We start from the raw sequence: 13,487 nt of genomic DNA, 5'->3' as shown, positions 1-13,487 counted from the left end.
AAAATGAAAAAATGTAATCGGCCGATATATTGGTTATCGGATTTTTTAAATTCCTTAATATCGGAATCGGCATCGGCCCCAAAAAATCCATATCGGTCGGGCCCTATTGTAGATTTTTTTTTTTTTTTTTTTTTTTTTTTATAAATATCTGACGGTGGTGACGAATATGTGAGACACATTTTGAACAACCACAAAATAATAGTAAATATTGTTCAAAACGCATTGTAGTTTTTAATACATATTATGATGTACTCTTTCATGTGGTAAAGATATTATTCAATGAAATTATTACTTTTTGTTTTTTTAATCAAGTTAAAATGATTATCTCCTATCCAAGGACAACTGGTTTTGTAGGCCATGGGCCAGCATAAAATCATTAAATTAATAAAAATTTAAAATAAACCTATAAAAGAACCTAACAAATGTGCAAAGGACCCCCTGATTATACTCTTGATTCTTTTTATTCATTAAAATGTTGTAAATTTCCAACAAAATTGCATTTTTCTTAGTGGGACATGTTTTATCCAAATTCCCAAGAATCAGTGAATACAATGTATAGTGTTTTAACAGCTGCTCCATCTCTAGATAATAATAACAAAAAAATACAGAATGAGAGATTTCTGAGAAAGTCATTGCTGTAAATTCCCATGTAAACACATGGAAGGGGATTCACTCTGCAAACATCTTCAGTTTTGTGGTGCTGACAGAGGTGCAGTGTGTGTATACACAGGCAGGGCCGGACAGAGAAAATCATCCACGATGGGAATCTAGCTCCCAGTCAGGCCACATTTTAAACACGGTGCTCCCTCAGGAAAATCTGAGTTAATGAATTTCCTGCATTCTGGTGTATTTTACTGCATATGAATCACAGAATAATGAGCCAACAGCAAATGAACTTTTAGGCCCTACATAAAACACCTAGGTTATTTATTTATCTAGTTCTTTAGTGATATTTCACAGTGATATGACTATGATCAAACCAACATCAAAGAACTAGCAGTGAAAATCCAACTGTTGCGTTGTCTTGTACCCACAGGTTGATCTGAACTGGTGGGCTTCTCTTGTTCATTTCCCACTACCACTATGGCACTAGCACTGGTACTACTCTCTCCACCTATACAGAAAACAAAGCAAGAGAACATATTTTACATTACATACTTACGTAATGTTTATGCCAGAAATAGACTGTTTTTGTTTTGTTTTGTTTTGTTTTTTGATATTACATTATCCACAGTTATTATTAAATAGTGCAGCCAAAAGAGGGTCTAGTTTCAAGAGCTAGCCAATTGTGTTTCAAGAGTAAAGACTGAGATATTCATGTACTGTATTTAATTCTTACGCACTTTGTGATTGTTTGTGTTGTAATGTCATTTCATCAGAGCTCATTCTGGGCTGATCCTGTTCTACTGTTTCTACTTCTACTTAAAATGTGGCCTGACTGGGAGCTAGATTCCCGGCCTGGATGATTTTCTCAGTCTGGCCCTGCCATTGGAGAAAAAATGAGCGGGGGAGGAGGGGCTGTAGCCAGATCTGACTGAATGTGGCATCCAGAGCGCCCCCTGCTGACAAGACTGTGGGCCAAAAAAACAAAACAAAAAAACAACAACTGCAGACCGATCCAGTCAGCAGGCCAGTCCGGGCCTGTCAGGTATACGGCATCTACTCACCTCTGCTCTTGGGATTCACTGTAAGCTTTTCTAAAAAAATCAAACACAAACAAAGAGATATACAAATGAGCGTCTGTGTAGACTGCAGCCAATGAAATCAAGTTCTAAAATGTTCCTCAGTGTGTTCTGTGTGGTTCTGCAGAGGAGTGTTTTCTGTTCTCATGTCTGGTTCTCGACCAGGCAGGGCATCGCCGAGCAAAGATCACCAAGCTAAGCATGTTGGAGTGATCCCTCCCTGAAGGAGATTTTCCAGGGTCCTCACACATCCCACATCGCACACTGCTCCAACGTTGCCCTGTGGCATACTATTTTACAGTTTTTTTTCGATTGCTTACACACTAAGAACATATGCTTAAACCTATGTGACAAAACTTGAACTCATTGGAACTAAACCTTAAACACAGCGTGGCCATACCTTAGACACATGTGCTGCTTTGAACTGTGTTTGCAATTCTGCAACACACTTCCTCCTGAACACTAGACACTATTTCATACAGAAGACACCTTACTCAAAAATGAAATCATGTGGTAACACTGGGAAAACACTTATGTTCAAAATAGAAAACCTGAGACACACACATGAAAGTACTTACTTAGAAAACTGAACACCAATCAGTCAGGGCCTAAGCTCTACAAACAGGCCCCAGGTCAGCCATTTTGAGCACTTTGCAAGCATGGAGGCGGTGAGAGAAAGAGGCACAGGAAGACATTGTATGCGATGTGGACGAGATTTTATGGCCGGACCCTAACAGACGACAAGATCTGCAGCTCCCCCATCCCCCAGCATAACAGAATTTTCTGCTACTTACTGTGCATAGTTTTTATTTTTGCTTTACATACTATTGTTTTTTTGTTTTGTTTTGTTTTGTTTTTTTGGTGTTGTTGTTTTTTGCTATTGTTTTATGTTTGCTTTACTGTACTGTAAAGTACAGTATACTGTATACTGTATACAGTTTTGAGTTGACACTTTTCTTATTTATTTTTGTTTTTTGTTTATTTTGGAAACGGTTGTTACTGTGAAAAAGATGGTTAATTTCTGTTTTGAGCTTTGCAGAATTCTTTTTGAAGAAATAAATGAAAAGCAGTAAAAAAAAATGCAGTGTTTTGTGTTCAGTGTGTTATTGTGTTGCTGCTGATGTGAAAGTGTGTTCATATGATGGAAATGTGTATCCTTTTGTCATCAGAGTTACATTCTGACAAAGGATTTTTAAGTTTTGATGACAGTGTTTCAGTTTGCCATAAATGTGAATGGTTAATTTCCAGGTGTTGTGTCTTATTTGCTTGTGTTTAGAGTTTTGGCACAGTGAGCAAAGCATTTGCAAAATGAGTTTATTGCCCTGTCTATCAGGGGCAGTCTAAAAAAATACTTCAGAGAGACTTTTTGGGATTTTTAGGTTTGATGCTCATTTATCCAGGTGTAAATGAGTAAACACTGTAAACACTGATTGATTTTATCACCACTATACCCGTTCCTTCCCATATGGTCTACTTGTTGTGTATATTCTGACTGTGTGTGTGTGTGTGTGTGTGTGTGTATGTGTGTGTGTGTGTGTGTGTGTGTGTGTGTGTGTGTGTGTTTCACATCAGCAGCAACAAAATAACATACTTAACACAAAACACTGCATTTTTTTACTGCTTTTCTATTTCTTCAAAAAGAATTTAGCAAAGCTCAAAATAGAAATCAAGCACCTTTTTCACAGTAACAACTGTTTCCAAAATAACCAAAAAATAAAAATAGAGTATACTATACTTTACAGTACAGTACAGTTTTTTTCAATAACTTTTTCCAGTATAATAGAACTGGGATCCACTTTGTCGTCATCTTCACCTCCAAACCACAGCAGAAGTTTTCTTTTGCAAATGTATTCATACCTTTTCATTGGATTTACACATTTTTCACACTCTTTTGCACCTGCATCACTACCAGGGCCGCCCCTCCCTACACGCAGAACACGCAGCTGCGTAGGGCCCCACGATCCATGGAGGGCCTCATTTTGCCCGTGGCATGCGTCGGCCGTGGCACAGGCGCGATGCCCGTGAGACTAGAGAACCAAGTCAGCCCAAGACAGGAGGAGAGAAAAAAAGAGACCTGTAATCTGACAGCTCACCGCACGTGTTGCTGCAATGATTGACAGCAATCTGCATCTGACCAGTGGTCAGATACACTGACACTGCTGCAGGTGAGGAGAGAGATGGCTGCTAAGAGGCATTTTGAATCTGGTGCTACTAAATGGAAAAAAAAATCAAAACAAGAGAAAGCTCCTGCTTCACTTGAAGGTGGGTATGTTGTGGAAATAAATGTAAAACTTTGTGGTGCCGCATAAACACCTTAACTGCTCCTCATGATGAGATAGAAGAGAGACTACTGTAAGTCTGTCATTTGTCTGCATATGCATTCACCTGTGTGAAAAAGGAGTGGTAAATTGACCACTTGGTGGTCGTATATTAGCTAAAAATAAAATAAAATAAAAAAATAAATAAAATGCCGCTTAGGGCCCCAATTTGACCAGGGGCGGCCCTGCATCACTACCCTTTCCACAAATCACCATTCACCAATCAATCAGTATGCACCTACAAAAAAGGGGCCTATAAATTGTATTCTGTATTTTTTTTTTCAAACTCCTTTGAGTTTTTCTGTGTAATACTGTATGTGAACTACAGTATTTCAATTTTTGCCATCAATACAGTAAAATTTCACTTCAAAGTCTTTCTGAGTTTGGATGCAATTCTTTACTGTAAGTTCACATTTGAATGTGCAGCACACAGGAGAACCTTGTTCAAACTGAAAGCTGTATTTTGTATTCTGCTGTCAGCTGTGGTACAGTACAGTAGAGCTGACTGAAGGTCTTCTGCCCTGACCATGTGTGGAACTGAGAACATGGTGTAGACAGTGAGCTAAACAATTTTCCAATAAAAACACTGAAGAGGGGAATCTAGGTCTACGGTTTTTATGGAAATCTTTTTTGTGAAACTGTAAACAACAATACACACAGGAGTACAGAAATGAATAGATATACAAGCCATATTAAACACATGTAATTATGCTCATATAACTGTACACTGCTAACTAAGACAGTTATCCAAATAAGTGTTAAAGGTAAGTACATTCAAGTGATTATATGTAGCGCAAAATGCAACCAGCTTTAACTATAGCAAGTTAACCAGTAAAATAATAATCTTCATTGAAATAATCAACACACTGAATACAAATATATTTAACTGTAATTGTACTCACAGATTGTGCCGAATAAAGAGCCAGAACAAGGAGGATGGAAGAGGATGGAACTATATCCCTCTCCACTGCTGTGTCTCTGGTGGCGGTGACAAAATGTGCTTTTGCTGCATGTTTGAAATGTGTTGCCGTGGTAAGAGCCTTTTGCAAACAAAATGTGTTATTTTGGGCAGAGCACCTCTCTTTAGGCCTGTGTATTTACTGTTTTGAAACCATGGTTTATGAGTTGACAAACATAAATAAACATACATGCATAGTATGTAAAGCAAAAATAAAACAATTCAACAAAATCAAACTACGCACGGCCACAAAATCTCGTCCACATCGCATACAATGTCTTCCTGTGCCTCTTTCTCTCACCGCCTCCATGCTTGCAAAGTGCTCAAAATGGCTGACCTGGGGCCTGTTTGTAGAGCTTAGGCCCTGACTGATTGGTGTTCAGTTTTCTAAGTAAGTACTTTCATGTGTGTGTCTCAGGTTTTCTATTTTGAACATAAGTGTTTTCCCAGTGTTACCACATGATTTCATTTTTGAGTAAGGTGTCTTCTGTATGAAACATTGTCTAGTGTTAAGGAGGAAGTGTGTTGCAGAATTGCAAACACAGTTCAAAGCAGCACATGTGTCTAAGGTATGGCCACGCTGTGTTTAAGGTTTAGTTCCAATGAGTTCAAGTTTTGTCACATTGGTTTAAGCATATGTTCTTAGTGTGTAAGCAATCGAAAAAAAAAACCAAAAAAAAAAAACCTGTAATCCTTCTTATTCCACATCATTTCATTACATTCAACTTAAAACTCCATCTCAGTCAGTTTTGAAGTGACAGATAGCTCCTTCCCTTTTTAAATCTTTCTGTAACAGTATAGATACTGTTAAATGTTCCCTGCTGTTTGATGTACATCAGCCTTTTTCTTCTGTTCTGTAACTAGGAAAACACAGGCGAGGTGTTCTTGTGAAAAGCTGAGCTCTGTGAAAATGTAACTGAAAATCCCCTGAAGCTCAGTGTCTTGAGAGAAGATCAAAGTTTTGATTACATTGTCCTTCTGTGTTGAAATAATTAACACCTGAACTTACCTTTTTTATACCTTCGGCAAACGAGAACACTTAATCCTACGAGACAGACGTTGACGACGCAGACCACTGCAATCACAATGATTGTGGATGTGGGCAGTTCCGTTCTGTTGTCGACTGAAAATAAAAACAAAAGGGTTGAAAATGTTGATCTACTTCAAGCCTCCCAACAGAATAGAAAGCATGCTGCTGTAGTGTTATGTTTTGCAGACCTGTGTTGCTGGTTGGTTGCAGTTTTAGTGATAAAAACACTTTTTGGCGGCAGAGCTGTGTGGTTACTATGGATTTAACAGTTTTAAGATTTCAAGTTTCTCTACTTTACTTCTCAAAACTGAATAATTATTTTCTGACCACCAGAAACATGAATGTAAATTTGATCCCAAAGCGTTTGGTGACAAATCAGTACCAATGATTCTGGTTGATTCTTAAACCATATCTGCTGCTGTTAACACAAACAGAGAATAGGATTCATGTAATTCATATTTCCAGATGTAAACTGGCATGTGACATCATGCAGAAGCCTGACTGACTGAACGAAACATTTAGAGTCTAAGATAAGACAGGATGTTAGCCTACTGACCCTCCAAGATCATGAATCATTGCTATATAAATTAATAAGAAAAAAGAAATTATTGCCTTTTACTGTAGATTTATTATTTAAATTTTGACCAGAGTGCCTTTTTCATTTAAATTAACAGTTAGCTAAAGTGTTTTGTTAAAAAAAAAAAAATCTTTTTTAGTGTTAATGGAAAACAGTACCAATAAACAGGAGTCAGAGATAAAAAAGATGAACTCAATAATACAGTTTCTTTTTTAAATGAACACTGAACCTGACATGCTGACGGGGCAGAGCTTTAACTAGCAAACAGGAAACACTGGACCATGAGATTATTTCTGCCTCCAGAGCAGCTCCACCCTGAGAAAAGTTTGTATAGCTAAAACTCTGAGCGCCACTGACACGTTAATTTGTCTTTATGTCTTACCAACATCTGGCCAGCAGAGAGCATCAATCTTCTCCCTGTCCTCACTCGAGCTGACCTGGTTGCTATGGTTACAGATGACTGACCCATTCAACAGGTAGACTCTGAGGGAGGCAGCAGAGGCTGTGACCTCTGACCTCTCTCCTCCCTCCAGAGAGCAGTTTCCTCTGTCACATGTCAAAGTGCTGCTGATGGAAGAGTCCTGACTGCTGCAGGTCACAGTGACGTTACAGGAGTCTGAGCTGGAGGAGTTCACTGTCAGGTGAACTGGAGACACTCGCTCTGGAGGAGAGAGGTTTGAAGAGCTTTAGAAAACAGGCAGCAGCTACTGCTGTCAATCAAAGTCTGACACATTCAGGAACTGACCTTGAACTGTGACTTCATATTCAGCCACTTTCACATCTTTGTCCCCAGACAGCAGTGCAGAATAAACTCCACTGTCAGCTTCTGTTAGACTCTTCAACAGCAAAGAGTAATCTACTGATGAAAATTCAACCCTTCCTGTGTAGTTTTTAGAGACTACTGGTTTTTCATTGACTAATATTACTACATTTTGTCTACTTTTGAACTTCCATGCAAATGTGTTTCCTTTTTGAATATCAGGTTTCTGAACATCCAGAGTGAGATCTTCTCCCTTCAGCACAAACCAAGAAGTCACAGCACTGGAACCTGTACAAAAAAAAAAAAAAAAAAAAAAAAATGACAGATATCATCAACAAAATCATTTAAATCATTATTCTGTCAATACTGACTGGCTATTTTAACAATATTTACTTATCTGAATCTGACAAACTGAATCCTCAGTTTTCTGGTAGATAGTGGTGGGTCCCTTATTGTGAAAAGGGAGCTGACAGACTTATAACAACAAATATCAGCAAATATCATCATCATTATCATCAATGAGCCGGTTATTGCCCACTGTGTGTTTTGTCATTTTGTTATGTGCTCACACCAACAAGGATCCTTCAAGAACAGATGATAAAGAAAACTAAATTAATCTAATCACTTTCACTGACTAGCTGAACAGTCGAAACCCTTTTCCATGTTCTTCCTCCTAAACTTTACACACTGACATAGACACACTGATTCATTATACTGTCATCACAGTTAATGTTCTCTTTGTTTAGAGGTAAGATATAATTTTGAAGCTTTTTTAAATATTTATACTGTTTTATTGCTGTCTTTACACTTAAACTAATTGTTTTATCACTACGCAGATAAACATAATCTAAAAAAAAATTAACCCATATCTGTAGCTACAGTATGTATTTAGAAGAATCCATCACAATATCAGCATTTACTATAAGGAAATAACGTCCTTCAAAACTAAGTCAACTAAAAGAGTGCACTCCTCACTTTCCCTAACTACAGGCTCTACCCGGCTCTGTATTGACCACAGCTCAGGAGAGACTCGGCAGGTAACTGTTGTTATAAAAATTGCATTTTAATCTTATAAAATTACATTATATTACCATTATTTCCATGACACTATATAGAAGTGTGTAGAGAGTAGTGTTCCACTCTTCACCCAAGTGAGAGTGTAATATGACCTTGTATCCTTGTATTGTAGCTGGATTGTTGAATATTACCATATAAGGATTCATTTCCTGTTAGAATAGAATAGATAACTGTTGATGTGTGAACAAGTGCCTCAGTGAGAGGTCGCTGCCCAACGGGGTAAGCTACTCACTCCTTGCAAGTAAAAATTTACTACTCAACTGGGCGTTGTCTGTCTCCTTTGTCAGGAGGTGATCTCAGAATTTTAGTAACAACTGTACTGCCAAACTCTTTTCAAAATACAAATTAATTTTCTGTATGATACAAATAATAATAGAGTACAGTAGCTCTCCAGCCATTTGTAATTCTTTGCCAGGAGTCACATGGCTTTAGACAGAAACCAGTTTTAATAAAAAGATTAATTAAATAGCAAAATGTAAAATCATTACTAAGATGCCCCCTCCCCAACCCACAGCAGCCAAAATACTGAGGCCTAAAATTATCAGCCAAAATTTTTTTGAATTTTTTTGTGCCCAGACATTTTTAGGCTGATAGCCCCAGTATTTTCCAACAACAGCTGCAGACACACACACACGCACGCACGCACGCACGCACACACACACACACACACACACACACACACACAGAGGCGTGTTATGCATGGCGGAAACAATCAAAAAGGAAGTTCGATTTCATTGCTACATGTTTCAAGTCAGTTAGGCTTTCAGTTTGTGGTTTCCCGTGCAACAACACATGTCATCATTTCTCACTCTTTTCTCACAGAAGCAGCTTGTGCACATACCACTAAAACATTTATCATGAAGCACTTAGACCTTTACATTTAATTTAAGAAAACTTCTCTAAACTTTTACCACACCAATAAGCAGCAGTGCACTGGTTCAGCTTCTACCCTGGCATTTAGTTTTGGGTCCCATCTCATTTCCTTTGTACCAGCTCCCACTGGATTACAAAGAAACATGATGTCTGTCAATCCTCGCCACACAAACTGCTTTAACATCTTCTGAGCATCTTGTAGATAACACCTTTACCACTCAATAAATAAATCAGATATTTTACTCTTTGGTCTCACCGCCTTATTTCAAAACAAACTTGGTTGCTTGTCTTATGTTATGATGTACATCGTAGGTAGCTTATCAAATATGAATCCTGTGGTAGAGTCAGTGTCTTGTTTTAAATCACTTTTCAAGCCACACTTTAACAAACTGATCTGTATGTAATTGTTTCGCCTGGGGCAAATGCTTACGGGGAGACGCTCCGAAAACACTTACAATAAGTACGAAAGATTAAATTCTGTCTTACATCAGTAAAATTTGTAATGAAACCAAAAGTAAGTTCATGGGTCAAGGATTCATCTCAGAGCATATCCAAGTTGTTAATAATTAATGACTTTTTACTTGAAAAGAGGTCTTGAAAACTTTTTTTTTTAAAAATCTCAGAATATTAACCGCCACCCACCCCTCCCTAGCTGAGTATGCCGTCTTGTATGCTGTCAAAACGATCTTAAGCATCCGTCTTATATAGAAACACTGTTTTAGTTTTAGAAAATAAAGAGCACTTATGTGTATTGTTGTTGTTTTGGTTTGTTTGTTTTGAAATGTTGTATATCCCTTGTTTATACTCGTGTAAAAAAAAAACATAATTTAGATTTATATTGTACATTCACATTAATTTGATACTATTATTTGATTTATGGGTTGTAGGAGAGATAGAGATATTTGTAGAAAAAGATTTAAGAAGACTTTACCTTTTATTTGGTGCAGAAAAGTCCAGAGAACTAACCATTTTGCTTCCATTCTGCTATGAAAGGAAACAAGGAAGTGTCTGCCTCTTAGTTCAGGTTAAGTTTCCTCTGCTGTTGTTGTCATTGACACGTAAACTCTGCTACTGACTGTGAGTACGCCATTTTTTTTTTCTCATTCAGAATGAAGCAGCTTTAATTTGATAAACTCATACAAACAGATCCTCCGCACACTGACTCAAACTTTACTATAACACTTTATTTAGAGGGAAATAAAGTGTTATAGTAAAGTTTGAGTCAGTGTGCGGAGGATCTGTTTGTATGAGTTTATCGCTAGTTCCTGCTGCCTTCCAGCACCTGACGACCTGTGGCTGTGCGAGGAGTTTGCACTGATTGCAGCTTTAATTTGATGTTATTATGTTTTACCATTGTTTAATAAATTTAAGTTCATTTTGAGGACATAGTGGTTTCTGTGGTTTCTCAGGTGAGAGAGAGAGAGAGAGAGAGAGATACTAGTGGATACTAGATACTAGATACAAGTGGAAGCTTTTCCACTAGTAACTACTCAGCTCGACTTGGCTCGACTCTACTTGCCTCGACACGGTTTGGTTGGTTTTCCACTACAATTGAGTATCACCTCATTGTGGGCGGAGTCCTGTGGAGTCGTCATAGGCAAGGCGGCCCGAAAGTCCCTTGGCGTCATTTGTGTGCGACACATACACAGCGCAACAATGGAGGACATGGAGGCGATCATAGACATAATATACGTAGACGCCTCATAGGCTGCCGCTGCCTATTGGAGCTGACGTAGCAGCCGGCCGCCATCTTGGATGGGTCTCTAATGCGCTCCCACTGCATTTATTTCTACTGTATCCCCAACTTTAATAATCCATAACTCCCCGAATTTTTACCCGATTTTCCCAGGGTTTGCTTTGTTACAAACAGCAGAGTTTCAGTTATGATGCAGGATGCTGTCACACATTAAAAATACGTACTTTCATGCTGAAAGACGTTGTATTATAACAAAAACATATGGTATGGCATATAGATACATGTAGGGGAGAGTGGGGTAATTTGTGCCAAGGGGCAAGTAGTGCCACCCCTGTTATCTAGAAAACCATAGAAGAAGTTGGTCATGTGACCACATATTTTTGAAGAGGCATCCATTTCACTCACCCTGCAAAGAAGGGAGACACATGGCTTGAGAGGTAAGCACATTTAAGTTCAAAAAACATTTTTTTGCCCTCCAAAGTAAAATTTCCTTGATCGAGGTTTTTTGATTGCTGTGTTTGAACAATTATAGAAAACTTTGAAAACAGTTCACACAGGTTTTAGTACTTTAGTAAGCTACACCATGAGTCTATACAGTTAGCATGATGTTAGCTCAAAACAGCTGGGGGATGCATTTTTTTTCAAAATGGTGGGTTTGGGGTAATTTGTGCCAAAGGGCCTTGGGGTAAGTTGTGCCAGTGGCACAACTTGTGATTATATACTATATATTACTTTATTGTATTTTATTGTTATTGTACATTATTTTCTTACTTTTGATCACTAAAACTATTCAGATTCAGATGAAGATGATTTGCAGGTGCTCATTTTGGATTTTTTATTTTGTTCTGGGTGTGTGTTCATGTGGCGCTAGGCCTTGTTATAGAAAAGTGGCCTGTGATCTTGTTAAAATAATAAATAAATGTTAAATAAATAATTTTGTGTTGAATTTGTTTTGCTTTTGTATAGCATTATCATTTGTGAGATTACAGTTTTTTTCGATTGCTTACACACTAAGAACATACTCTTAAACCAATGTGACAAAACCTGAAGTCATTGGAACTAAACCTTAAACACAGCGTGGCCATACCTTAGACACAAGTGCTGCTTTAAACTGTGTTTGCAATTCTGCAACACACTTCCTCCTGAACACTAGACACTATTTCATACAGAAGACGCCTCGCTCAAAAATGAAAGCATGTGATTACAATTGGGAAAACACTTATGTTCAAAATACAAAACACATCGGGTAATTAGAAAACCCGAGACACACACATGAAAGCACTTACTTAGAAAACTGAACACCAATCAGTCAGGGCCTAAGCACTACAAACAGGCCCCATGTCAGCCATGTTGAGTACTTTGCGTGGAGGCAGTGAGAGAAAGAGGCACAGGAAGACATCGTATGCGATGTGGATGATATTTTGTAGCTGTACGTAGTTTGATTTTGTTATATTGTTTTATTTTTGCTTTACATACTATGCATGTATGTTTATTTATGTTTGTCAAAAGGCTCTTACCATGACAAAACCTTTCAAACATGCAGCAAAAGCACATTTTGTCACCGCCCAATACAACTAATCCACTCACTCACTCACTTCATACTCAACACCAGAATGCAACACAGCCTTTTCAGTCTGAGCAGGTTCAACCTTACTTTTTCCTGCGTGTACAGTAGTCATATTTTTTTGACGATTTACATCGTCACATATTGTAAAGCAAGTAGCAAAAGCCAATATTTCCCTCAAACAACTCAACTTCTGCCCAAATGAGTAGATTCCTTCAGTCAGCTCTACTGTACTGTAACACAGCTGACAGCAGAATACAAAATACAGCTGTCAGTTTGAACAAGGTTCTCCTGTGAGCTACACATTCAAATGTGAACTTACAGTAAAGAACTGCATCCAAACTCAGAAAGGCTTTGAAGTGAAATTTTACTGTGTTGATGGAAAAACTGAAATACTGTAATTCACATACAGTGTTACACAGAAAAACTCAAAGGAGTTGAAAAAAATACAGAATACAATTTATAGGCCCTTTTTTTGTAGGTGCATACTGACTGATTGGTGATTGGTGGAAAGGGCAGTGATGCAGGTGCACTAGTGATTTCATAGAGATGCAGGTGCAAAAGAGTGTGAAAAATGTGTGAATCCAATGAAAAGGTATGAACACATTTGCAAAAGAAAACTTGTGCTGTGGTTTGGAGGTGAAGATGACGACAAAGTGGATCCCAGTTTCATTATACTGGAAAAAGTGATTGAAAAAACTGTACTGTAAAGTACAATATACTGTATACTGTATACAGTTGACAGAGTTGACACCTTTCTTGTTTATTTTTATTTTTTGGTTATTTTGGAAACAGCTGTTACTGTGAAAAGATGTTTAATTTCTGTTTTGAGCTTTGCAGAATTCTTTTTGAAGCAATAAATGAAAAGCAGTAAAAACTGCAGTGTTTTGTGTTAAGTATGTTATTGTGTTGCTTGCTGCTGTGAAAGTGTGTTCATATTATAGAAATGTGT

General features: G+C 37.9%; 1 protein-coding gene across 2 annotated transcripts in view; it reads right to left on the bottom strand.

Annotated features, from left to right (window-relative positions):
* The window catches only part of LOC115375010 (uncharacterized), a 29,923-nt gene that overhangs the window by 4,617 nt on the left and 11,819 nt on the right, over window positions 1-13,487 (bottom strand). For both annotated transcript variants that reach the window (XM_030074241.1, XM_030074242.1), the window contains exons 3-6: window positions 7,311-7,613; window positions 6,948-7,226; window positions 5,968-6,081; window positions 1,668-1,697 (exon numbers count right to left, since the gene is read on the bottom strand). In XM_030074241.1, coding sequence (XP_029930101.1) covers window positions 1,668-1,697; window positions 5,968-6,081; window positions 6,948-7,226; window positions 7,311-7,613 — 726 coding nt within the window. The remainder of the gene's footprint in view (window positions 1-1,667; window positions 1,698-5,967; window positions 6,082-6,947; window positions 7,227-7,310; window positions 7,614-13,487) is intronic.

The sequence above is a fragment of the Myripristis murdjan genome, chromosome 17 (assembly GCF_902150065.1).
Source record: "Myripristis murdjan chromosome 17, fMyrMur1.1, whole genome shotgun sequence".
In the NCBI taxonomy this organism is placed as follows: Eukaryota; Metazoa; Chordata; class Actinopteri; order Holocentriformes; family Holocentridae; genus Myripristis; species Myripristis murdjan.
This window is presented reverse-complemented; position numbering and strand designations above follow the sequence as displayed.